The 27,961-nt window shown below is 34.5% G+C and overlaps 2 protein-coding genes across 2 annotated transcripts; one reads left to right on the top strand and one right to left on the bottom strand.

Moving 5' to 3' along the window:
* Window positions 1-10,228: 10,228 nt before the first annotated feature.
* On the top strand, window positions 10,229-14,024 carry LOC140812773 (long-chain-alcohol oxidase FAO1-like). Its single transcript, XM_073171130.1, has 3 exons — window positions 10,229-10,497; window positions 10,572-10,844; window positions 12,141-14,024. The coding sequence occupies exons 1-3, from the start codon at window positions 10,288-10,290 to the stop codon at window positions 13,884-13,886; spliced, it is 2,229 nt and encodes a 742-aa protein (XP_073027231.1). The 5' UTR covers window positions 10,229-10,287; the 3' UTR covers window positions 13,887-14,024.
* Window positions 14,025-14,130: 106 nt separating this feature from the next.
* On the bottom strand, window positions 14,131-21,576 carry LOC140812922 (phosphate transporter PHO1-like). The gene is made up of 15 exons (XM_073171309.1): window positions 21,278-21,576; window positions 20,523-20,618; window positions 20,068-20,281; window positions 19,478-19,814; window positions 18,356-18,404; window positions 18,108-18,179; window positions 17,636-17,765; window positions 17,013-17,121; window positions 16,170-16,419; window positions 15,895-15,999; window positions 15,767-15,811; window positions 15,520-15,672; window positions 14,924-15,202; window positions 14,688-14,824; window positions 14,131-14,582 (listed from the first exon to the last, which is right to left on the bottom strand). Exons 1-15 carry the CDS (start codon window positions 21,512-21,514, stop codon window positions 14,492-14,494), a joined length of 2,304 nt encoding a protein of 767 aa, XP_073027410.1. The 5' UTR covers window positions 21,515-21,576; the 3' UTR covers window positions 14,131-14,491.
* Between the last annotated feature and the right edge of the window lie 6,385 nt (window positions 21,577-27,961).

The following is a 27,961-nucleotide window of genomic DNA, read 5'->3' as shown; positions in this document are numbered from 1 at the left end:
ATTAATTACTTTTCTATTTATTATATCAAGATAATATTAAAAAATTTGACCCGAAGTCCCGAACCATTTTGCATTAAATATTTCATTCAGCATAACATTTTTTTAGTCTTTATTTATTTTGCACACTAGTTATTAATATTTACACACACACACACACACAATGAATTAGAAATGCTTTATACAAATAATAATAATAATTATTATTATTATTGTTAATATTTATTATTATTATTATTATTATTATTATTATTATTATTATTATTATTATATCTCCAGTAAAAAACGAAAAATAAAAATCTTATGATGAAAATCAAATGTTCTATTTATATTAAATTTCCATATAAAATTCACATTTCCTACAAAAAATTTGTGGTAACTTTAGTTGTGGGGACCCAGACGCTAATCATCTTTTTAATCATGATTGGGACTAATTAATCAAGTATAATCAACAGGGTCTAATTTTTTTTTTTAAAATGCGGAAGGTAATGGAATCAAACTCCTATACATATCAGTATAAAAGTATAAATCTGGTAAAATATACAAACATACATACTCAGGTTCAACAACTACTATCAAGTGTTTAAACCCTAGCTCTAGTCCAAGTCCGGTATCACCACTCTAATCTCGATCTGTCTTCACCTCTGTGACCCTGTACCTGTCCCACCTGTTGCCATGCACACATACAAACAAGACAACAGTCGGATAACTCCGGTGAGATATAAATATCCCAGTATAAACAATGTATTACATGCAATCATATAAAACATATATAAAAGCATAAACAAACATCGAAACATGTATCTAATCTGACTACATGAATCAATGACTCGTGATATAATCTTATCTTATCTCAAATCTAGGGATCCCAATCTAATTTAGACTTTGGTATGCTGTATCGAGTGTGTCTGAGATAGACGTCGATCTACATCTGAAACTCGTCGATACACCGTAAGTCTAGAGTCTTATCGGTTCTGAGAAAGACTCGGCGGTTCTGCCCTAGCTAGGCTGTCAGCCCTAGACTCGGACTCTGACTCGATTCTAAGTCAATACATTAACATATCAATCTGATAATCTGCAAATATCAATGCAATAAAATAAAGTATGTGATTTAGGGAAACTCAAGTCAAACCTAACTCGAGTTGTGCAATCCCGAATCAACATTTATTTATACCTTTCTTGCTGTCGCTCTGATACAATCGAAGTCTGTCACTGTTCAATCTGGCCATGACAATATCAATATTCTGTATCAATATTCTAATCAAAACACAACATCTCTGTTTTATCAAATTCTGACAGTACAACAGTGCAATCTTGCGATACTGCTAATACTATATCAGTCTATATCAATTCCAATCATTTACAATCAACCACTGTACGAATCTGATATCAATTCTAGTCAATTTCATTCTGAAATTCATAACAATTCCATATTCAGTCCGTTGCTTAATCTGACTTCGATTCTACGCTGTCTAACATGTCCAGAACAACATATATGACGTGTATTCAATTCTAACAACATCATATTTTCAAAACATGTCAAAACGTAGTAAAACTTACGTCCCGTAGTAGTCTGCGTTGATAGGAACACGGTGCCGTACTCAGATTTAAAATCTAACGGACGGATTGATCGTAAAATCGAATTTTGAAATCAAAAGCTATTTTCCTTCCTCGGCTTCGTTTTCTTATTTTCTGAAGAAGATTCGCATGTTTATATATATATATATATATATATATATATATATATATATATATATATATATATATATATATATATATATATATATACCAACGTACATGCAAAAGCCAAGTGTCGATTTGCCCTTCTGCATGTCTCGCGCATATGCGCGACACTACCGGCGCATATGCGCGAGACCTACTGGTCATCGCACATCACTCCTCGGCAGGGGTGGGCAACGGTCGGTTTGGTTCGGTTTTAGTCTACAACGGTTCGGTTTTTCGGTTTTCGGTTTTGAATATTTCTAGTCCAAAACCAAACCATTTTATTACGGTTCGGTTCGGTTTTTTTGTAATACGGTTCGGTTTTTACGGCCGGTTATATACGGTTGGCTAAAATTTGTTGAGAGATAAAATTATATGTCACTTTATGTCTTTAAAATCTAAATCATAGTATTTTTCAAATATTTAATTTGTGAGACTTGATCATTTATATATATATATATATTTATATATATTTATTACCTGTGTTGTGTATAAACATGTCATACGAATATAATAACTATATATAACTAATTAACCATGTAAACACGGAAAATGTCTGAATCCAACGGAATATTCAGTAATAAGAATGATAACAAGGTGTCAATTAGCTCGAATGGAACACAAATAATCTTACGAAATATTAAAGAAATATATACAGAAAAAAAGAGAACGTCGACTGATGAGTGGTGAGAAATAAGAGAAAACGATCGGATTGAAAAATTGAGGGTTAATGATACTAAGTTCGTAAATCTTAATAGGCCCATTATATATAAAAAGACTTATATTCAACAATAATATGACCCATTATACATAAAAACTTATATTTAACAAAAATATGGCCGGTTCGGTTTTTCGGTTTTTTTGGGGCTTAAAACCGAAAATCGAACCGAAAAACCGAACTTTATATATTTTAAAACCATAACCGACCGAAAAACCGATAAAACCGAACCATTTAAACCGAATTATTCGGTAATGTCGGTTTTTTCGGTTTTTCGGGTTTTATGCCCACCCCTACTCCTCGGCAGGCTCGCGCATGTGCGCGAATTCCTCGGCGCCTGTGCGCCAACTCTTCTGGACGCTACGCGCATGTGCGCGACTTACTCGGCGCATGTGCGCCGACTCCTCGGGACTCTGCGCGCATGTGCGCGTGCTCAATCCGCGCATGTGCGCCAACCTTCCTGGAGTCCTCGCGCATGTGCGCGCATATCATCGCGCCTGTGCGCCAATACTACTGTCTTGGCACACTATCAATTCACATGCAACTCAATTCGTGTCTCGATTAGCCCTTACATAATCGTCTCGATTAAAATCTATAATCGTAATTTAACACGACATAAAATCTCGGGCATTACATTTCTCCCCCCTTAAGATACGATTTCGTCCTCGAAATCACAAGCCTTTCATTCGTATCAACAAGGAGTATATATACAAAACTGTATACAAATTTACATCATCTAAACAACTCTGGGAATTCTTGTCTCATATCTGATTCAGTCTCCCAGGTTGCTTCTTCTACACCATGACGAGTCCATTGCACTTTCACAAGTGGAATCATCTTCGTTCTGAGCTGTTTTTCTTTACGATCTATAATCTGAATCGGTTTTTCAACATAGCTCAGAGATTCATCCAGTTCGGCCTCGTCTGGTTGAATAGCATGTGAAGCATCAGGAAGATATTTCCTTAATAACGATACATGAAAGACATCATGTATCCCAGATAATGAAGGCGGTAAATCGAGTCGATAGGCACGATCTCCTATCTTCTCCAGAATCTCATAAGGCCCAATGTATCGTGGAGACAGTTTCCCTTTCTTGCCAAATCTGACAACTCCTCTGAAAGGTGAAATCTTCAAAAATACTCGGTCTCCTACCTCAAATACCAACGGTCTGCGTCGAACATTGGCATATTTGGCCTGTCTGTCTTGTGCTGCCTTCATTTTCTTTCGAATTAGCTTCACTTTTTCTGTCATATCTCTGATCATATCTGGTCCAATCTCAGGTACTTCAGAGATATCATCCCAATAAAGAGGGGATCTGCACTTCTTTCCGTACAACGCTTCGAACGGGGCCATCTCAATACTCGTCTGATAGCTGTTGTTGTACGAAAATTCACAAAGAGGCAATGCATCTTGCCAATTAGTGCCAAAATCAAGCACTACTGCTCTCAGCATATCTTCCAGTGTCTGGATAGTCCGCTCTGACTGTCCGTCGGTCTGTGGATGATATGCGGTACTCAGATGTAACTTCGTACCGAGAGCCTGCTGCAAACTCTGCCAAAAGTGCGAAGTAAATCGAGGATCACGATCTGATACAATCGACTTCGGCACTCCATGCAATATGACCACCTCTCTGACATAGATCTCTGCCATCTGGTCAAATCTGTACGTCATCTTGTACGGTATAAAACATGCAGATTTGGTTAATCTGTCAATCACGACCCAAATCGCATCACAACCTCTGGAGGAACGCGGCAGCTGTGTCACGAAGTCCATGGAAATGTGATCTCATTTCCATTCAGGAATGGACAAGCTCTGTAATAAACCTACTGGTTTCTTTCTTTCTGTTTTCACCTGTTGGCAATTCAGACATTTGGAAACAAATTCGGCGATATCATTCTTCATTTGTTTCCACCAGAACTGTCTTTTCAAATCGTTATACATTTTTCTGCCACCAGGGTGAATACTGAATCGACTGTTGTGCGCTTCTGACAATATCTGTCGTCTCAAATCTGAAACATTCGGCACAACCAGACGATTATTCACGTACAAAACATTATCACGTACCTGATACTCTGATCGATGTCCTGCTCTAACCATCGATACTGATTCCTGTATATTCTGATCACCTCGCTGAGCTGCCTTAATTCTCATAATCAGCTCCGGTTCTACTTGCACCGTATAAAGTCTCAACGGTCTATAATCTGTTTCAAATTCTAATCCAGACAAACAACAGTCTTCTATCAAATTTGAAACACCGATCGTCGACAAGGATAAAGAACATACCTTTCGACTCAGTGCATCAGCTGCTGCATTAGACTTTCCTGGATAGTATTTGATTTCACAATCAAAATCTTTAAGCAAATTAAGCCATCTTCGCTGTCTCATATTCAATTCAGATTGTAATAAAAGATATTTCAAACTCTTATGATCAGAATATATCTCAAACTTTTCCCCATAAAGGTAATGTCGCCATATCTTTAATGCAAAGACAATGGCCGCCAATTCTAAGTCATGAATCGGATAACGGGTCTCATGTGGTTTAAGTTGTCTTGAGGCATAAGCAATAACATGTCCTCGTTGCATCAGCACACATCCCAACCCTCTGTGAGAAGCGTCGCAATAAACCACAAAATCACCAGTACCGGATGGAATCGTCAACACCGGTGCACTGGTCAACATCTTCTTCAACTCCAGAAAACTGGTCTCACATTCTTCAGACCAAATAAATGGAGCATTCTTCTGAGTCAGCTGAGTAATTGGTTTAGCTATACTCGAGAAATCTTTAATGAAACGACGGTAATATCCCGCTAAACCCATGAAACTGCGAATTTCAGGTACTGACGTTGGTCTTGGCCAAGAAATCACGGCTTCCACTTTACTGGGATCAACTGATATACCATCTCCAGATATAATATGACCCAGAAATACTACCTGTCTTAGCCAAAACTCACATTTCGACAGTTTAGCATATAATTTCTCAGCTCTTAAAATTCGCAACACCGTTCTTAAATGCTCAGCATGCTCACTCATATTCTTGGAATATATCAAAATACCATCGATGAAAATAATCACAAAATCATCGAGATATTTCTGGAATACACGGTTCATCAATCCCATAAATATAGCTGGAGCATTCGTCAGACCAAACGGCATGACAATAAATTCATAGTGTCCATACCTGGTTCTAAATGCCGTCTTTGAGATATCAGAATCTCTGACTCTCAGCTGATGATATCCTGATCTCAAATCTATCTTGGAATACACCGAAGAACCCTGCAACTGATCGAACAAATCATCAATACGAGGCAAAGGGTATTTATTCTTCACCGTTGCCTTGTTCAGTTGCCGATAGTCGATGCAGAGTCTCATCGAACCGTCTTTCTTTCTTATGAACAGTACTGGAGCACCCCAAGGAGAAACACTCGGTCTGATGTACCCCTTGGCCAGTAAATCTTCCAATTGTTCCTTCAATTCTTTCAATTCAACTGGTGCCATTCTGTACGGAGCTCTAGAAATCGGTACTGTACCTGGCATCAGTTCAATGCTGAAGTCTATCTCTCTAACTGGAGGTAATCCTGGGATCTCATCTTGGAAGACGTCAGCAAACTCACGTACCACTGGCAGATCTGCCAATGCTGGACTCGACTTCAGTAAATCTACTGAATATACAAGGAATCCTTCTGCTCCTTTCTGTAACAATCGAGTCATAGATAATACGGATATTAAAGGAATTCTCGATCTAGAACCCTTACCGTAAAATTTCCACTCTTTAGCCATATCTGGTCTGAATCTCACTATCTTGTGGAAACAATCAACTATCGCTCTGTACTTGGTTAGCATATCAATACCGATAATACAGTCAAAGTCAGACAACCCAAGTACGATGCAATCTAACTCAATCTTATGCTCGTCATACTGTAGCATACAACGCTTAACAGAATTTACTGATATCAAACCTATCCCCAAAGGCGAAGATACCGACACTACAGTAGCTAACGACTCTACAGGCAATGCATGACTCAATGCAAATCGTTCAGAAATAAATGTGTGTGAAGCACCGGTATCAATTAGTACGTAAGCAGAGTAATCACATAAAGAACAGTTACCTGCCACCACGTCATCTGGTGCTTCCTGGGCCTGCTCCTCTGTCAAAGCGAAGACTCTGGCCTGCTGTCTCGGAGGCTGCCCAACTGTCTGGCTTCCTCCCGGCCTCTGCTGTGACTGAGCTGGCGCTGGCTGAAATGTGTGAACAGCAGCTGATCGTCTCTCAGTCTGTGCTGCTGATCCCGATGACTCGGCCCCCTGAGCTCTTTGGGAACCTCTCTGGGGACACACTTTAGCAAAGTGTCCCGGCTGTTTACAGAAGTTGCAACTACCAGTCACTCCCTGGCATTGCTCAGTAGCATGTCTTCCTCCGCAAGTCTTGCAATAAACTCCAGTGTAACTCTGGCTCAGTCTGGAACCACCGGAGCTGGAAGAACTACTGCCAGATTTCTTGAATTTCTTTCCCCTGGCTTTCAAAAATTCTTTCTTTCCTCCACTACTGCTTCCACTCTCAAATCTGGGAGGTGGTTGCTGTGGTCTCGGTGCTGGAGGCACAAATGAAGCCCCTTTTTGTCTCATCAGACCGACTTCTGCTCCCTTAGCTCTGTTCAGGGCATCAGTAAAATTATCCGGTCGCCCTGTGTTCACCAATGTAAAAATGTCGGGGTTCAGGCCATTGATGAACTGGTCAGCAGTAGCTTCTTCGCTGTCAGCCACATGTGGAGCAAATTTCAGCAAGGAGGAGAACTTGGACACGTATTCTTCTATGTTCATCGGTACTTGTTTAAGGTTGGAAAACTCCGCCCCCTTGTCCTTCCGGTACGACACTAGAAAGAAACGTTGGTAGAATTCAGTTCTAAATATATTCCAGGTAATCATCGTACCTCTATGCTCCATGGCTCTCTTCCTCGTAATCCACCAGTCCTTGGCAACATCGTGCAGCTGATGTCCAATCAATTTCACCCTCTTCTCATCTGTATACTCCAAGGATTCGAACAACATTTCGATATCATCAAGCCAACTTTCGCACTCCACAGCGTTCTCTGTGCCTTTCAAGGTCGGCGGATGAAATGACTGAAATCGTTTCAGTAACGTTTCCATTGGAGTCGGTGTGACATCCATTGGAGGATTGGATGTACTTCCCTGTTCTGGTACTCGTCTCGGAGGCATATCTAATAATCAAATAGATTAGTAACAAATACCAGTTTCAATCCTCCTCTGATCATCTTACTGCTGATCTAGAATCAATACTGATCCAATCTCAATAAAACATATTACTATATCAAATCAGATAAACAAGTAACATGTAATAAAGCAGTAAGACATGCTAGCATTCAAAAGCAGGAAAGAAAACCTCAATCTACCCCGCTCACTAGCCTCTTCTATCTCAATCTAAAGGATCTATCGCTCTGATACCACCTGTTGTGGGGACCCGGACGCTAATCATCTTTTTAATCATGATTGGGACTAATTAATCAAGTATAATCAACAGGGTCTAATTTTTTTTTTGAAAATACGGAAGGTAATGGAATCAAACTCCTATACATATCAGTATAAAAGTATAAATCTCGTAAAATATACAAACATACATACTCAGGTTCAACAACTACTATCAAGTGTTTAAACCCTAGCTCTAGTCCAAGTCCGGTATCACCACTCTAATCTCGATCTGTCTTCACTTTTGTGACCCTGTACCTGTCCCACCTGTTGCCATGCACACATACAAACAAGACAACAGCCGGATAACTCCGGTGAGATATAAATATCCCAGTATAAACAATGTATTACATGCAATCATATAAAACATATATAAAAGCATAAACAAACATCGAAACATGTATCTAATCTGACTACATGAATCAATGACTCGTGATCTAATCTTATCTTATCTCAAATCTAGGGATCCCAATCTAATTTAGACTTTGGTATGCTGTATCGAGTGTGTCTGAGATAGACGTCGATCTACATCTGAAACTCGTCGATACACCGTAAGTCTAGAGTCTTATCGGTTCTGAGAAAGACTCGGCGGTTCTGCCCTAGCTAGGCTGTCAGCCCTAGACTCGGACTCTGACTCGATTCTAAGTCAATACATTAACATATCAATCTGATAATCTGCAAATATCAATGCAATAAAATAAAGTATGTGATTTAGGGAAACTCAAGTCAAACCTAACTCGAGTTGTGCAATCCCGAATCAACATTTATTTATACCTTTCTTGCTGTCGCTCTGATACAATCGAAGTCTGTCACTGTTCAATCTGGCCATGACAATATCAATATTCTGTATCAATATTCTAATCAAATCACAACATCTCTGTTTTATCAAATTCTGACAGTACAACAGTGCAATCTTGCGATACTGCTAATACTATATCAGTCTATATCAATTCCAATCATTTACAATCAACCACTATACGAATCTGACATCAATTCTAGTCAATTTCATTCTGAAATTCATAACAATTCCATATTCAGTCCGTTTCTTAATCTGACTTCGATTCTACGCTGTCTAACATGTCCAGAACAACATATATGACGTATATTCAATTCTAACAACATCATATTTTCAAAACATGTCAAAACGTAGTAAAACTTGGAACACGGTGTCGTACTCAGATTTAAAATCTAACGGACGGATTGATCGTAAAATCGAATTTTGAAATCAAAAGCTATTTTCCTTCCTCGGCTTCGTTTTCTTCTTTTCTGAAGAAGATTCGCATGTTTATATATATATATATATATATATATATATATATATATATATATATATATATATATATATATACCAACGTACATGCAAAAGCCAAGTGTCGATTTGCCCTTCTGCATGTCTCGCGTATATTCGCGACACTACCGGCGCATATGCGCGAGACCTACTGGTCATCGCACATCACTCCTCGGCAGGCTCGCGCATGTGCGCGAATTCCTCGGCGCCTGTGCGCCAACTCTTCTGGACGCTGCACGCATGTGCGCGACTTACTCGGCGCATGTGGGCCAACTCCTCGGGACTCTGCGCGCATGTGCGCGTGCTCAATCCGCGCATGTGCGCCAACCTTCCTGGAGTCCTCGCGCATGTTCGCGCATATCATCGCGCCTGTGCGCCAATACTACTGTCTTGGCACACTATCAATTCACATGCAACTCAATTCGTGTCTCGATTAGCCCTTACATAATCGTCTCGATTAAAATCTATAATCGTAATTTAACACGACATAAAATCTCGGGCATTACATTAGTAATCACAATAGAGAGATACATAAATTGTTTTATTAAGTGGGGACACCATTATAAAAATCACAACATTCAACGCTGTTAAAAACTCTAGTTCCGAAAATAAGGAAAAATGTATTTTTATTTTTTATAATTTTAAATAAGCAAGACCATAAATTTCAAATTCAACTCTTTCGCGTTTTATATTATTTCATGTTATATACAATAATGAAAGTATTTGAATTCTATTCTATTATATTCTACTTAGTGTAATAATATGTAAATAAGTATGGTATATATTTAATATTTCATCAATTGTTGACCAAAAAATCCAAATGCAACCTAAAATTCTATAGTATAGAACTTCAAAATAAAAAAAAAAAAAACAAATATAAATTATATAATACACCAAAATCGTAATTTTTCGACCAAAAATATGTTTGGTCAATTGAAAACCACATATTTAGATTTAAATGTGTCCATAATTTATTTATTCGTACAATATTATTTCAATATATAGCGAGTCAAATACTAGGTTACATATTTCATACGCACTCAACGGAAATCAGAGAATTAGAGAGGGGAAAATTAAGAATATGGGGAGACAGTGTCATCCATTACTGAGAGGTGGAACAAGAGAAGCCAAATACAGTCATGGCCTTCCGCCTTCAGAAATGGAGACACTCGCCAGTATCTGTGAAGTCCTTGTACCCCCACTGCATAATTCTCCGCAAGATGGATCAAATCCGGACATCCAGTCTTTCTACAAGTATTCTTCGGGCGCTCAATATCCAGTTCCCGATGAGGTAACAGTTTCTTGCATGAATTCCATCCAAAACGGACTTTTGGTGGTGATTATTTTCTGCTTTTCTTTATGAAGGTGGCTGAGATTATACAGAAGAGGGGCTTCTGGGAAGCCAGAATATTGGTGAAATTGCTGTTGAAAGCGCTTTCGACGAGGGTGGGGACATTGCTGATCTGTGGAGCCCTATGTTTCGGCAAAGAATGGCCATACCTGAACAAGTTTTCAGGGATTTCTCTTGAGAAAAGGGAGAGGGTGCTGCAGAAATGGATGAAGCATTGGCTGCTGACTCCAATCAGGCTTGCATTTGTATTCCTCAAATTCATCTGTTTGTTTGCCTTCTTCACTCAGGTAATTAATTAATATTCTATCAGCTTCATCTGCTTATTTGTCTGCTTCACTCAGGTAATTAATCTATCAGATTATTTTTCCCTTTGATCCCACAAGATCTCTTCTCTGGTGTCATGTTTTACCGTAGAAGATTTCTTGTGGCCCAAAGCATGAAGGAAGGGTTTGCTTTTTCACATGAAAACAGTGCAAGCGTATGGTCGTGTGAATACGAAGTGGTGTCGTTAGTCAGTTGAATATTTAATTCACATACTGTCAGCAAATTTGTCTCTATGAAATAAGGACAAACCTGTAATAAGTTTAGCTCTGAAAGTTTGTTTACTTAAATATCATGAAAATAATAGGGAAAAAAAGAACCATGATTACAACTTTTTTTTATTGATGAAGTAAATAGAAAATCCGTCTCACAAAATTATCTTGTGATACCGTCTCTTTTGTGTTCTAAAAATCATATATAAATCACTTACAAATAAGGTAAATGTATTTCAGTTTTTTTAACACAGTGGTCAAACATGTTTTATTTTAAAAATAACAAAAATTTGTGTGATATGGTCTCACGGGTCGTATTTTGTGAGACGAATATCTTATTTGGGTCGTCCATGAAAAATTATTACTTTTTATACTAAGAATATTATTTTTTATTGTGAATATCGGTAGGATTATTGACCCGTCTCACAGATAAAGATCCGTGAGATCGTCTCACAAGAGGCCTACTCATTAAAAATTAGCCTATTAATATTTTTTTGGAAGGTTTTAGGCTTTTCACAGTTTCACATTAGGTCTGGTGCAAATAGTGCGAAATTTTTATTAGGGATTTCTCAACAAAAGTGTATCATAAAAATAGACCATCTAAAGAAACAAATGAAACTGTTCACATTTTAAAATTTAGGAATTATATAAACCTTGGTTAATATGTAATGCAAAATTTAATTTTTTTTTACATAATTCTTTGGTTTCTGGCTGTTTCTTTGGACCATTTTTAGGTTACAATTTTAGTAATGAGTACAGCTTTTTTTGCATTTTCATGTACTAACTAATAGTTTAGTTACAATCGGAAAAATGAGTCTATAGTTGAATGATACATAATAATATACGTGCTTAGATATTAAATAAATAAAACAGAAGCGGCATAGAAAATTGAAACATAATATTTAGTTTCCCCTTCTCCATCTAACTATTTAGATTTTTAATATAATATTTTTGGAACTAGAAATTTACATATACCAATGTCATTTCCATGATTAAAAATCACCTGCATGCAAACATTTCATTTCAACCTGATCGTTATAATATTCATAGGTTGGAGAAGATTCAAAGAATCCTGCATGGAAAGCTATGGACTATAATGTTGATATTGATGAAAACTCCAACAGTACACCTAGGCCTCTAGAGAAAGGAATTGTGGAAACCATGAGTGAAACGGAGTCCACATTCGCCGATTCCTTGAGAGAAAAAGGCCTCAAGGTGACAGAAAATGGTGAATATGACCTCTACAAGATCCAATGTGATGTGGTGATTGTTGGTTCTGGCTGTGGTGGAGGTGTTGCAGCAGCTGTTCTTTCTGGTGCAGGACTAAAAGTGATTGTGCTCGAGAAAGGAAATTACTTCACGAAAATGGACTATTCGTCTCTTGAAGGGCCTTCCATGAATGAGATGTACGAGTCAGGAGGAATTCTAGCCACCCTTGATGGGAAAATGATGGTTCTTGCAGGATCAACAGTTGGAGGTGGTTCTGCCATTAACTGGTCGGCCAGCATTAAAACCCCAGATTTTGTGCTGAAAGAATGGGCAACTAAGCATAAGCTTCCACTGTTTTCAAGCTTTGAGTATGTTTCTGCAATGAACAAAGTTTGTGAAAGAATTGGCGTGACAGACAAGTGTCTCAAGGAGGGTTTCCAGAATCATATTCTGCGTAAAGGTTGTGAAAATCTTGGTCTTGAAGCTGATTACGTGTCAAGAAATTCGTCAGAAAGTCACTTTTGTGGTTCTTGTTGCTTTGGTTGCATTAGAGGAGACAAGAGAGGAACAGACACAACTTGGCTGGTTGATGCAGTGAACGGAGGCACGGTGATCATTTCGGGATGCAAAGCCGAGCGATTCATACTCGAAAAGAACACATGTGGATCAGGCACTAGGCGGAAGAGATGCTTGGGAGTTCTTGCGAAGAGTACTAATCCAGACATCAAAAAGAACATTCAAATAGAGGCCAAAGTCACTATATCTGCTTGTGGTTCGCTCTTGACACCACCTTTGATGATTTCAAGTGGCTTGAAAAATAGACACATTGGTCGGAATCTCCATCTTCATCCGGTGCTATTGGCATGGGGTTACTTCCCCGAAGCAAGTTCAGAAATCGAGGGAAAAGTTTACGAAGGAGGTATAATTACTTCAGTGCACAAAGTTGGGGAAGACAAATCAAATCCTAGAGCAATTATTGAATGTCCTATACTTGGACCTGGCTCATATGCAGCACTATGTCCATGGGAATCAGGAATCGATATGAAAAACCGGATCATAAAGTATGCAAGAACCGCTCATCTTTTCTCAATGATCAGAGACAGAGGAACCGGTGAAGTTAAATCAGAGGGAAGAATTAGTTATAATCTCTCCAAACTCGATAAAGAAAACATTAAGATGGGACTGCGGCGATGTTTGAAAATTTTGATAGCTGCCGGAGCCATTGAAGTAGGAACACATCAAAGTGATGGACAGAGGCTAAAATGCAAAGGTATTACAGAAAATGAAGTTAACAAGTTTCTTGACACCGTTGTCGCACCTGAAGGGCCGAAGTCATTAGCAGAGAAGTGGACGACATATTGTTCTGCTCATCAAATGGGAAGTTGCCGAATGGGAGTCAGTGAAAAGGAGGGTGCAGTTGATGAAAATGGAGAGAGTTGGGATGCATCGGGACTGTTTGTTTCTGATGCCAGTGTTCTTCCTGGTGCCGTCGGCGTTAATCCTATGATCACCGTTCAGTCTACTTCATATTGCATATCAAACAAGATTGCTGAGATGTTGCAGAACGAGAGGTTTAGAGATGGTTGATCCAGAATGTTTCCTATTGACGCCATACAAAGAAGCTTGTTGTAATTGTTTGAAATAATTGCTTGTTTTTGTATCATGAAAAGAGTGAAAAATATGGAACGATTTTATTTGAAATAAAATATAGAATTATATATCATATTTATATAACTTTTCCATTTTAATATGAAAATGTCGCACATTTCTCAAATTTCCTAAAACAATCAAACCAAATTTTGTCTTAAGAATAGATTTGATACCATAGACATTGACTAAAATATAATCAAAAGGAATTTTTGCATTGCTTTTATAAACAATTTGCGACATTGAAATTTCAAGGAACAATTTGAGTCAACTAACGGCTTGAATATATTAAATGTTTTGTGCATGATATACACTTGTACAATCAAACTCTGGTTAGAACTTCCCAAATGAAGATGGACACACTTGCAGCCTTGCCTACTTGATCAGCTTCAGATGGAGCAATAGCGCTCACTTCTTGGTTAACAGTGGTACATTCCTCGATCACACGACGATTTTGGGTTCCCTTGATGAATGGGGGGAAAGTCTTGAACGACCTTCCTGTCAGGTCCTTTTGATATGTCAATAAAAGGTGCTGCTGGTAAAGTTCATCCATTGGAATCCGTCTCCCGAAAGGGTAAGGGAACTGTCTTCACAGCTCTGAATTTCCCAACATTGTTCAGATGCTCATTTTCCAGTCTATGTAATCAAATAATATAAAGTTAGTTTAAACAAAATGCTCCTTAGAGAACATATTTTCCCTCAAAAAAAATTTTTGAAAACATAATGCTTCAAAATTTGTACCTATAGTAGTTCCAATGTCCACGCCTGATGACCTCCAATGAAGCTAGGAAAAAATCGAGTAAATGTGACTTGAATGCCCCAATATTGAAATGCATCACAGACTCCACCCATGCTATTCTCAGGACAAGATTCAATGCCTGAAAGTCGCGTTTCGTACATCAGAATACACAAAAATTCAGAGACAGCAACTTAACTGTCTTAGCAACCAAGAAGGAACAAAAGAAAGATGAGCTCACAATTGATACATAGTAAACTCCTTTGTTCTTCAATATCAGGTCGTCTCTTAGCCATGGATTCTTGGATTTTGGATCAAAAATACCCCAATCTTTGATGAAATCCCAGTACAGCTGATAAACTGTGGCCACCATCGAAGTTAACAATACAATTATCATCCACAGATTTGATGGTTCCCTAGCATAAGTCAGCCTAGCCCCGGCTGCCACCATGGCCGAGACATACTTCCCAAGATTAGCCAATTGATCTGAATTGGATTCATCAAACCATCTCCGAGCACACTAAAAAAAATTTGTTTGTTTTTTCAAAAAGTAAAAAAGAATCACAATTTAGTCAAGCAAGATATGAGAGTTATAGTGTTACAGATCCCACATCCACTCCAAGCTATGATGGAGTGGCTTGTAAGTTTAAGAGATTTCCACTCAATAAACTGGTCTTTTGAATTTGATTCTTCTTTTCGACATCTGATCTAACGTAAGTAATTACACCGACATTCGGAGATGAAAATCATGATTCTATCTTTGAGTTTAGAAGAGAAATGATCAGGTTATATTGCAAATTTTCTGCAGGTAAGATAACATGATGGTAACTGTCTTACCTGCATTGCACGCCAGTAGTAAGGAGCGAACGAAATAACATAAGCAAGCTCCCTATAAAGTTTGCCCGATTTACAAGTTTCATACTGGTGTGTTTTGAAGCTTCCAGCAAGAAAATAGCAGGCTGCTGATTCCATGTGTCTTAATAGTGTAATCTATGAGATAAATTCAAAATATTACTTCCATTTATTTTGAGACTTGAAATGGTTAAAATCATGTATTAGCAATATATGCCAATCTGATTACTACCTGACTAGTGAGTTGGTCTGCCATGAAGAAGTCTACCATCAAAACCTGCACATCATGTTCATTTGTCACATATTTTTGCATGGACAATAACAAGTATATAACCAATATATCGTTTTACTAACAATTACCTTATAAAATGGAGAGCAAACAATGTTCCGTATAACTCTGAGGAAGCAAAACCGCGTTGAACGATAAAATATGTTAAATGGGCACACCAAGAGGAGGACGAATAACTGAAACACAAAGATGAACATTTTACATGTTAGACCAAAATGAATTAAGTCGAAACGGCAACACATGTATCAGCACTAGATCATAAAATCAAAACAAACCATTAGTTCTTGCACTCATTTCGTTTATAGAACTTATAATAAGCATGGCCGGTACTCAAGGTCATACTAACCAGTAACAGAATTCCGGGGATCATATCGACTTCGTGAGGAGAAAAACCAGTGGAGAGTAGGATAAGATGAATGATCATTGCTCCCACTACTGCTGTCATCAAACAAGTGCAGATGAGGAAAGCATCCCTATACTTGAGGGCCGTGCTTGATTGAAATTCGAAGATGAAGTTGTGATTGATCCTCGTGTTCTTCCACATGAAAAGGTTGCATCCGTACATGAACAAATGCAAGCTTAGCAATGCGAACATGCTGCATATTTACACATTTTCTCTTAGGCTTAGCTGAATTGATATTTACTAGCATGGTCGCAACAAAAAAAATTGCCATTTTAGTCTGGGCGGGGTCTACACTGGGTTTTAGCCTGGGCCGGCCCATTCCTAATACCCAATATGGGTTTTAGCCCATTTTCTTTTCACTTTATACTATTAGCCCATTTTTAATTCTATGTTTTCTAATTGAGAGAACTTATTGTTCTCCTAGTTGACAAATACATGTCTTCATCGCAACCGATTACGTATTACCGAATTTAATTACAAGTAATTTTTCATCTCATTTTTTATTTGATGAGTCACTAAAATCTTGTTGGTAAATTGGAACAATATCCTTTTTCAATGGGAATTTAGATTATTATTTTTTTTCTCAGTAAAAACCTGCTTTATTTAGCATTAATTCTCTCATACGTGAGACGAGATAAAACTCATATTACCGACACTAAAAATTCATTATAATATCATAAAGTTCTGGATATTCGAAAATGATGATATGACACCGACTACTTAACAACCGTAACAGAAATATTAAAGAATACAATAAACACTTGAAGAAATGGAAATATCAATTACCTGAAAATAGGGTATACGGTTTCCATGTAAACAGGGGAGAACATGCCGCTTACATGCGCCAATAGTGCGTATACACTGAATAATGTTACAAAACAACCTGTAAATAAACCTGAAAATTTACAAGAATTCAAAAAATTACCCACAAAAGTTAAGAGTTAGAGTGAAAGAAGATTTTACATTGCATTTAATTAATTACAACACCCTTGCATACTTTTTCTTTTTTAAAAAAAAATGTATCAATATCAATAAAATTCAAATATCTTGAGATCTTCAGGTATAAAATAATAATGAGTAGGTCTCTTGTGAGACGGTTTCACGAATCTTTATCTGTGAGACGGGTCAACCCTTCCGATATTCACAATAAAAAGTAATACTCTTAGCATAAAAATTAATTTTTTTCATTGATGACCCAAATAAGATACTCGTCTCGTAAAATAAGATCCGTGAGACCGTCTCACGCAAGTTTTTGTCAATAATAATTATTTGGTCCCAACTCCCAATACTAGCACAATATTATATTTTAATTCTAAAACAACTAATTTAATACATATACAATACAAACGTATGCATGCCAAGATGGATGGGTCAAATTTAAAAAAAAAATGTCGCATGTTTGTTCTTACCGACGAAAAATGTAACCATGTGAGATTCAGCGTTTTGTCGGGGTTTCAAGAACTTCATGGCCTTTTTCCTATCACTGTTTGTAAAGTTCTGCGTGAACAAGGTCTCCACCTCGTCCATTATTCTCACAACCTTTTCATAAAAATTAAAACAAAATTACAATTACGATACATTCGCTAGAAAAAGGAAATATCAATAATTGATTCAAAGTCTAAATGCATGCTACGAAGAAGAATAGTTACTATAAGAGTTCATTGTCGTACAAATATAAAATAGTTATTATAAGAGCTCATTATACAATCTAGTTGCATTTGTATGGCCTTGGTCCGATATGTGACATAATATTATTAAAGCCGGTTGATTGCATAAACAATCGGATATATATATATAGACATACATATATATATATATATATATAAGTAGTTACTCTATATAGTTTTATCTAACATTATAATAGCATGTTGTATGTGTTACCTTATCTGAACTAATGAAATGCGCCCTTTTCACTACTTTGAGGTAACTTGCTGAGGCCTGTTGGTTTGACACCTGTAGATGAAACACCAAATAAAACTCCTATTTTTTTTTTTTTTTGAGTGGAAGTTATGGTAATGATCTGTAAGAAGGAAATTGTATGATACATATTCCACCTATTCAAGATATCTCCATAATGTAGTGGAAATCTATTCAAATTTGTCAAATGTTTCATATTTTTGAGTGCTTACCTTGTCGAATTTTTTGAGTATCTTTGTGAAGGCCACCATATTCAGTGAGCTGCCAAAATTAGAAACAAATTTTAGCACACAAAGATTAAGCACAAAAATTTGCAGTTTTAACTGCGAATTAATTTTTTTATTATTACAATAGAACCCACGGTTGCTACTTTTCGATGTGCACATGATACTTGTTTGTTTAGCATGGAAGTTGAAGCCCGCAAGGAAATTTTTCATACCCAATTAAGTTTGTTTTGTTTGTGTGTGAAAGAGAGATCATGTGACATTACCGAATAAGTCGAATAATTAATTGATTTGCAACGGTTGAGAACTCTTTCCCATTAATTACGTTATTTTATTCAAAAATATAAATTTATTTTATATCCCTTTTCTTCCTCAATTTTAGCAAAAAAAAAATAATTTGTGCTACAATTTTTTTTAATTAAATGTCATATATGAGGGCTTAAAAAGCAAGCGTACAGTAAAAATTTGACACACCGACCGATTTCAGTTACAAATTTAGTAACATCAAGGGTGTTAGTTATTTTGTGAGTCAGTTTCACATATTTTTTTCCATAAGACGATCAATCTTGCTCGTATTTACAATAACAAGTACTACTTAAATTTCACATATAAGGGCTTAAAAAGTAAGTCTACCGTAAAAATTTGACAAATAGAGAATTTCAATTGGAAATTTAGTAACATCAAGTGTTTTATTTATTTTCATTAGTAGGTTTTCTGTTAGATGGTCTCATGAATCGTCAACGCAATCCATATTTACAGTGATAAGTATTATTTTTTTAAATAAAAATCAATATTTTCATGAATGACCCAAAAGAGAAATTTTTCTCATAAAATTGACTCGTTAGATCGTATCACAATTTTTTTTTTTGTGTATTTCCATATGGATTTTAACTACAAACTTAACAAAAAAATGGATTTTTAGCCAGGTAATTTACCCATAATTTGATCCAACGTAGATCGATCCTTGAGTATATTTCAAACAAAAAAAAAGTAATAAAACTACATATAATCTAAAAAATAATAAATTGGATGCATTTACCTTTCTATCCCTGAACAGCTATTTTCATTTTATAATATAATGTCAAATAAGTTAAAAAAGTTTGGGAGAACCTGTATTTTTTCAGCAAGCCAAGGCCTTTATATAATTCCACAAATGCCCCTCGTATCATCTTTTCAGCGCATTGTATCTTCTTTCTGTTTATGTACTCTCCTCCTTCCTTCTTAGGGTTGTTCACCACATCCTCCCAAAGCATCGACGTCACGGCGGCTATCGTTCGAGTTGGTGTCGTTGCCGGGATGTCGATCCTCATCCTCATTTTCGGCTTCCCTTTTTTCGACTTTTCTCGCGTGGCCGTGTTTACGAAATTAATGCCATTTTTCTCCAACGTTTCAATGACATCGTCTGTCTGTGAATCGGTTGGGCTAGCACAAAAGTCGCTATGGCTTTCTGACAAAACGATGATGTGAGGAACCGATCGAGAGGTGTGATGCACACTTTGTTTTTGTATTCATAAATATAGCAATCGGTGAAGTTTTTAAATTTCCATTTATTTTAAATGACTTTGTATCTTCTGCTACACTACCAGACGTACCATATTTGGCTTAGCAATTTCACGAGCCTATTCGACCAAACTCACTAATGTCTTGCATTAGCCCACAGGGTGGGGAGCTCGTACAAGCTACATAAAATATTAACTCACCGGAAAATTCAGAATTTAGATCAGACGAGTTCGACCGAGAGAAGCGTTTCACGTTTTTCCGGCGCCATTCATCGAGAATCCGCTTGAGGTCTAGTAATATTTGAAGTTGCTTATTCAAAATCTCTCCCCTTTCAAGAAATTCGCTTTCTCTGGTCTTGTAAAATTGGTTTACTTTGTTAAGCTCGTCATCCAACATCTCAAAGAACATCTTAACCTACAAATTCAGACAACATGCAAAATTTCATTTGAATGTAAGAAGCAAGCTTTGCAGACAAATTTCGTTTTTTACACATGATTATTCTGAAATGAAATACTTTATTTCTTTTTATTATTATTATTGTTTCATATCTCAAAATATTCAAATATGTTTTTCTCCAAACAAATTATAGATGTAAAAATTCACGTGAAATATAGTTATATGAAATTAAATATGTCTATTTTATTAATGACATTACCTCGTCTTCTTGAGAGAAAAGCTGAACAAGTTCAGTTTCATAGACTTCAACATCCTCCTCCTCTCCGTCTTCTCCTACGCTAATTTTACTTTTCACCTGCAATTCAAACAAAAATAAAATAATGGTATTATTTAATCAGGAGCCTCTTCAAATTAATAAGAAAAACAATTGTGTGTGTTTAATTATTTATTAAAACTATTAAATAAAATTCCCATGGTTATTTTACCTACGTATCACGCGCGTAGTTTATTTGAATCAAAATCTTTAATTTTGTCCCAATAAAAAATTAAATTTTCTTTAAAAAAAGTAAAATGATATGGGGAAAAAAACCATTTCAAAAAAATATTTAATTTTCTTGAAATAAGAAAAAAAATTGTAATGAAAAAGATCAAATACCATTTCCGTAGCCATCATTGATACGGTGCATGACATATTAATTTATTGCCTTGTTTTCTATTTTAGGTGAAATTTCACTAAATTTTGTAAAACAAGATGCGTACGTGTGTCACCGAAGTTCGTCTAATACTCACATTTTCTGCCACCTTTTTTCACCAGTACTGCTTACAAAAGGAACTATCATATTTGAACAAATTGGATTCCAATACGAAATGTCAAAAACTTTATGAATATTACTACCGATGATGAACACTAAATGGTTTACTGTCATCATGATCAATATATATATATATATATATATATATATATATATATATATATATATATGGATGGATAGTGTCTTTTCAATAGTAATTTACCTGGATAATCTGGGGGTCCTCGTCTTTGTTTTTCATCCAACCGGAGACTTGATTAATTAGAATCCGAACAGGGTCGAAAATGGATGCCCCATAATCATAGTTGATGTGCTGAACATGTCTTGGTTTTCTCGCCAACTTAATCTTCTTGACATGTTTCTTCAATTGCCAATAATTTACAAAAGCATCTTTCCATTCTGGGATGAGTTGTGCCTCAAGTTCTTTGGAGAATTTTACCATGTTTTATGAAGAAGAGGACGAGGGGGAAAAAGGAGAGCTTATTGGCATCAAAGTCGGATTTGAGGTGTATATATATATATATATATATATATATATATATATATATATATATATATATAAGGAGTGGAAAACACATTCACGAAAACAATTAGTACTGTTACAAATATTTCGGCTCTCTCATTTGATAATGGTCAGACTTGACTATTGTCCATTTCCTTTGTTTTCCTTATTGTGCGGGGGATAACCCTTAGCCTGATCTCTCCCATTTTTGGAGTTGATTAATTATCTTTACATAACTGATTCGTTAAGGTTTATTTGAGGGCTTAATTTGTTTATCATTTTTGGATTATTTTATTACGTCAAGACTAGATAGTAAAGCATATTTTCGGGTATATATATAGTTAGCGAAGCTTGCAAAGAATGGAAACCTATGAAGATCGATCGATCCGGGCTTATTCGTATGCTATTTGTCGCAAAAGTCCTACGTATGATTTGACATGTGCATTTAAGTAAATACATACACACTTGCAGTCACAGGAAAATTTCCTAAATTTTTTTTGAAATGTTGAAAGATTGGGAGCTCGGCGAGATATTCGACATCATGTGGTGAAGTAGGGAAACAGCATCTATATACGCAGCCCCAAATTTTGTTTTGATGGGTTAAATTTGTTCTTTTGCATAAAAATACAACAAAATAAAATATTTTTAATCTTTTCTTGATTCTTCCCGAAACCCATGATTTTTTATGAATTTGTTCAATTTTATGTGTGTTGCAGTACAAGATTTTTTTCCAATTTTTTTTTATATGTGATGTGATTAAACTAGACGTAGGAACTACAAAATAATTTTCAATCAAGTCCCTAAAACAAAAGATTGCATTCTTAATTAATCAACATATAATTTTTATTCCAAATTTATATAAATTTTGTATCTCTATTCCCAACCAATGTGGATTATATGTCTATGAATGGGGAAATTAGATTGAAGTACTTGAGATCACAATCCAGCATTAAAATTCATGTATAAATATGAAGGAATTCACGGACAAGAAAAGACAGTATATAACTAAGGCTATCTTATCCGAAAGAAGTCAGAATACAAGTTAAAGGTAAACTATATGTGACCATTCTAACTACCATTTCAATTAGTTCACATGTATATATACGCATTCGGATTTGGGTGGATTTGATTTGAAATCCACATATCAAATCAGTCGTATACATTTGGCTCAAAACTATATATAATGAAGAATTTGAAATCCCCTCTTCAAGTTAGCTAGTAATCTAAAATCCATACATTTCAAATCCTGTGATTTGAAAACTCTCACAAATCCAATTCCTTCCATACAAACACGGCCAACGACTTCGCTAATTTCTTGGATATATACGACTTTGGTTATAATGCGAAGTAAAATGGTACTTTGTTACTTCACGTGCGTCTACTTCGACAATTATCTACCTATGATTTCATTGAATATATATGCGAAGTAAATCAAGAAAATTTTACTAGTGTAGAATTGCAAGATCATGTACGTATATAACATTCCACGGCTGAGTTCTTGAAAATTCCCTCCCCTCGCCTCGGATTCCACTAATATCTCCCGAATGGAATAATTCTTTGGCTAAAGCAGTCTCAGCAGAGTATATTCCTGATTAAGAAACTGAAAAAGGGTAAGAGGAAGTGGACACTTTAAATGTGGCATAAAAGGTTGGTGGATATATACCAACAAATAACTAATTTTGCTCTACTTTATTTATAAAATTGAAGTCCCACTCATCAGATTAATTGATCTTAGGCTGCTAAGATACTAGCATTGCCTCCAATTTCAAATATATTTACATCAACCTTTTGTTTTCTTGATGTTAACCAAAGCATTGGAACTCCGACTTGCCTTTGGACACGTGAAATTATAGCTAGTAATATCGATAAATCGTCGAAATTGATATTTCCTTCAATGGTTTTATGTACTAAGGTTTATATCTTTGCAATGAAATCTTGGAATTTCATTTTGTTGAAGAGCTAACAAAAGCGCTACTTGTAAGTTTTATTGATCCAAGTTACGTTTCTGTGGAGATTGGCTTTATATATTTTTGAAATTTGGGATCCATGATAGAGCTTTTATTATGTGTAGTGAGTCTTATGTGAGACCGTCTCACTGGTCTTAATTTGTGAGACGGGTCAATCCTACTCATATTCACAACAAAAAGTAATACTCTTAGCATAAAAAATAATATTTTTTCATGGATAATCCAAATAAGATATCTGTCTCACAAATACGACCCGTGAGACCGTCTCACACAAGTTTTTGCATATTATATGAGGTGACGATCATTTCCATTTGGATATTAAAATGTTATTATTTCCTTTCTCCTTCCATTCTCGTTGCAACTCTACTTTTAAATTATGCATTAAAATCAGATATTCAGATAAAAGGGGTGGTGTACTGTTGTACGTGGTGGAAGAAATTAAACGAGACTAAGACTGACACGCAACAATCATATATCATGCACATATTAAATATATTACATGTTTTTTCTCTTTTCAAGAGGCAAAATTGTGTTATTGTTTGTGGATCAGATTAATTGTTCATTTTAAAAAAATTCTATATATCAAGCTATTTCTTTATTTAAATTAACATGGGGGAGAAGGGGTTATTTTTAACAAAAGGAAGCATTTTGAAGCACAAGCAATTAATCATTTAAACATTATATAATAAATATATAATATCATATAAAGAAATCATTATAATTATGGTTCAAAGAATGGCACATCTTTGTGAATTGTCGAATTGACCCAGCTGAAATTATAAAAGAAATAGTGGGGATATATACCTATATATATATATATATTATAATTAATATATATATATATTTTCTATATATTATATTAAAGTCAATATTGCTGAATGGCCATCTTGTGTCTCAGTTTGTCCTATATATTTATATATATTATATATATATAAAGTCAATATTGCTGAATGGCCATCTTGTGTCTCAGTTTGTCCTATATATATATATATATATATTGACTTTTTACTTATTTTTGGACGTTCAACCAATGTTCCCCTTTTGTGTCATTCCACTATAACATATCGCACCAAATATCCTTACGTACTATATGCCCGGGAACGGACTAAAAATAAATTACGAGAAATATATATATATATATATATATATATATATATATATATATATATATATTACTTCTATACTATTATATTAAAGATGAGCACATGATAGCAACTACTTAGGAGGACACCAAGTTTTTTTTCCAATTTTACCCTTACATGATATTAATATTATACTTTTGTTTTTTGTTTTTTTTTTTTTCAAATTTCAACACACACTTTTATTTATTTTTTAAATTTCAACAATTTAAATATCAATTTAGTCACCCCATAAATTATCAAATTACACTTTAGTCCATTGATAATGATAAAAAAAAATTGTACACACGATCGTGTGCATAGTCACTAGTATATATATATATATATATATATATATATATATATATATATACACACACGTGACGACAGACATTGATAACTTGTCCGATGTGTCAAATTAGCATTATGATGAGAAATAATTCAATTTGAAAAATAATTACAAATTGGTGAATTAATACTGGAATCGACCGATAACAATAGCAAAAATTAAATGATAAAAAGTATAATTTTTCCATTTTCCCTCATAATTATTACCCATTTCCTGCAAAATCTGGCCCATTTAGGGCATCTCCAACCGTCCTCCATAATGGAGGAATCCTCTATATTCCTCCAGATGAAATCTTCTCCAACCGTGCTCTATTTGTTTCCTCCGTTTTAGAGTATGCAACAGTGATCTTCTATTTACGGATGATTACTATTCATATGGAGGATTGAAAAGGAGTGGTAAATTATTAATACAAAATAGATATTTTAAAAATTGCAATATAGTTCTTTTGAATTTTTTTTTAGAAAAATGTCACTGTTATCGATTGACTGGTGGTTTGAGAAAGAATCGACACTTTTTGCTTTTGGGTCGACCTTGTTGATCAAACGTTGTTTAATTTTTTAATGAATTAATTATAATTTACTATTTATAATAGTTACCAAATGGAACTAATGAACAATTTAATGGCAAAGAAATACATAACACAATTTATGACAAACACTTAATATCGATTTAATTTAAATTGATAAACATGTGATATTTTTAGACATAAAAACGTGGACAATACCAAAAGTGATATAAGTTAAATAATATATTATGAAATTAATTATATGTGTGTGTATGCATATTCGAAAATGAAATAACTTAAAAAAAATATTTGTTAATATTTAGAGCATATGGGTTGAAAATGAAATAAATTAAAGAAATATAGTATTTTGCAATATTTAGAGGATATGTGTTGGAGAAGGTTTTTGAAAATAGAGATCATGGATCTCTATTTTTGAAGATAGAGGACGAAAAATGGAGGATATAGATGGGAGATGATCTTAAAAGTAATTTTTTAGAGTTGTAATAAATATTTTTAAGTTAGATTCGTGTAAATCGCACATACATGCATGTAATATATTATTTGTATGAAAAACCTCAATCTTGATGGTCGATACTCGACTAACCTGTTTTCTGCATGTTCATGTTCATGTTCAATTCGAATGTATGAAGTAAACTTATCAAATCCTCCAAAGGTATCTGAGTTGTATCATGAGTCTCATCAATTGCGCATATTTTTATGTTGAACTTTTCGGGCAAGATCGGAGTACTTTGCTTACCAGACGTTTATTTGAGATGGGATCACCTAAACTGGATGCTGCATTGGTTATCTCCTTGAGACGTCGATCATAATCAATGGTTTCGGTTTCTTCCATTCTCAGATTCTTGAATTTTTCTATAAGCATTCTCAACTGTGTTCTCCTCGTACTTTTAGAATCTTCACAATGCTTCTAAAAGGATTTCCCAAACATCTTTGGCCGATACACAGTTTGTAATTATATTGAACATATTCAAGTCGACTCAAGAAAAGATTGCATATATTCAACGTCTTTGAGTTGTAATTCGAAACCTATACTTCATCTTATCTTATGTTATATACTTTGTCATATTATTTATCCATATACTAATTATTTATCTTATATCAAATAAATCATTAAATTTATATTAACATGTGATTCTTAATAAATAATATTATTAATATTTTATTAATTATTAAAAAGACAAAATGATAATTTATCATCTTATCTCAAATTTATCAATCAAATCAAATATTATATTAGTTATTTTTATTATTATATTAGATTATTTATCTCAATATTATTATTTAATCTTTAACTCCAAACGTGCATAAATGTTGACACACTTATTTGTTTCATGTTTGTACGTTTTGATATTAAAATAAAATATATTTGGTCGTAATTAAAATGATGAATTTCTAATATATTTTTGTTATTTTAGAAAGTAAGACTATAAACTTCAAATCTATCATTTACATGTTTATATAGTGTTATCGTTCGCAATTAATTAGGATGAATTTCAAATTCACCTAATAATTGTTTCATTTTAAATACATTCTATATTGTTTAACTCATGTGTAAATAAGATAATGATTTAAAATTTGATATATTATTTTTATCTCTTCAAATGCATTCTTAATAAATTTTAAGGTTGACTACTCAATCGATGAAGATTGGCTAAAATTGGTACAGACAAAGTCTGTCCGTAAACCATTATGTATTAATATATATCTACTACTATTATAAATATATGAGTTTGAATTGTGAATTTACTTGGTTACCCTTTCCCAACTATTACTTATTAATGTCTTATTTATTTATTTATTTAGGTGACTTTTCAATTTTCTTAATTACCTAATTTGTTTAATTAATACATTAACTTAATTTTTTAAACTTCAAGTTACATGAACATATAAATTTTTGGTTAGCGGTTCAGACTTAATTTTTTAAACTTTAAGTTAAATAATTTTTGGTGAATTTACTTGGTTACCCTTTCCCAACTATTACTTAATTAATGTCTTATTTATTTATTTATTTAGGTGACTTTTCAATTTTCTTAATTACCTAATTTGTTTAATTAATACATTAACTTAATTTTTTAAACTTCAAGTTACATGAACATATAAATTTTTGGTTAGCGGTTCAGACTTAATTTTTTAAACTTTAAGTTAAATAAATTTTTGGTTAGCGATTCGGACTTAATTTTTTAAAATTCAAATTAAAAAAACATATATGTTTTACAGCTAAAAATAGTTCAAACTTTATTTTTTAAACTTCAATTTAAATGAACATATAAATATATGGTTAGCATTTTTTTAACCGACAATATATTTTTTATTTTTTTAATATATTTTCTATTTTTTTAAAACCTCAAGTTATATATTTTATAACTAAAAATAGTTCAAACTATATTTTTAAAAATACAATTTTGAGATATATTTTTTATGTTTTAT

Source organism: Primulina eburnea, chromosome 14 (assembly GCF_022965805.1).
Source record: "Primulina eburnea isolate SZY01 chromosome 14, ASM2296580v1, whole genome shotgun sequence".
In the NCBI taxonomy this organism is placed as follows: Eukaryota; Viridiplantae; Streptophyta; class Magnoliopsida; order Lamiales; family Gesneriaceae; genus Primulina; species Primulina eburnea.
The sequence above is the reverse complement of the archived record's forward strand: the minus strand, read 5'-3'. Positions and strand labels throughout refer to the sequence as shown.

Excerpts from the sequence above, each read along its gene's own strand:
- LOC140812773 (XM_073171130.1), top strand. The coding sequence starts at position 10,288 with ATGGGGAGACAGTGTCATCCATTACTGAGAGGTGGAACAAGAGAAGCC. Across the intron at positions 10,498-10,571 it reads AATATCCAGTTCCCGATGAG|GTGGCTGAGATTATACAGAA; the intron begins GTAACAGTTTCT and ends TTCTTTATGAAG. Across the intron at positions 10,845-12,140 it reads TGTTTGCCTTCTTCACTCAG|GTTGGAGAAGATTCAAAGAA; the intron begins GTAATTAATTAA and ends TAATATTCATAG.
- LOC140812922 (XM_073171309.1), bottom strand. The coding sequence starts at position 21,514 with ATGGTAAAATTCTCCAAAGAACTTGAGGCACAACTCATCCCAGAATGG. Across the intron at positions 20,282-20,522 it reads TTTTCTCTCAAGAAGACGAG|GTTAAGATGTTCTTTGAGAT; the intron begins GTAATGTCATTA and ends CTGAATTTGTAG. Across the intron at positions 16,420-17,012 it reads ACCGTATACCCTATTTTCAG|CATGTTCGCATTGCTAAGCT; the intron begins GTAATTGATATT and ends GTAAATATGCAG.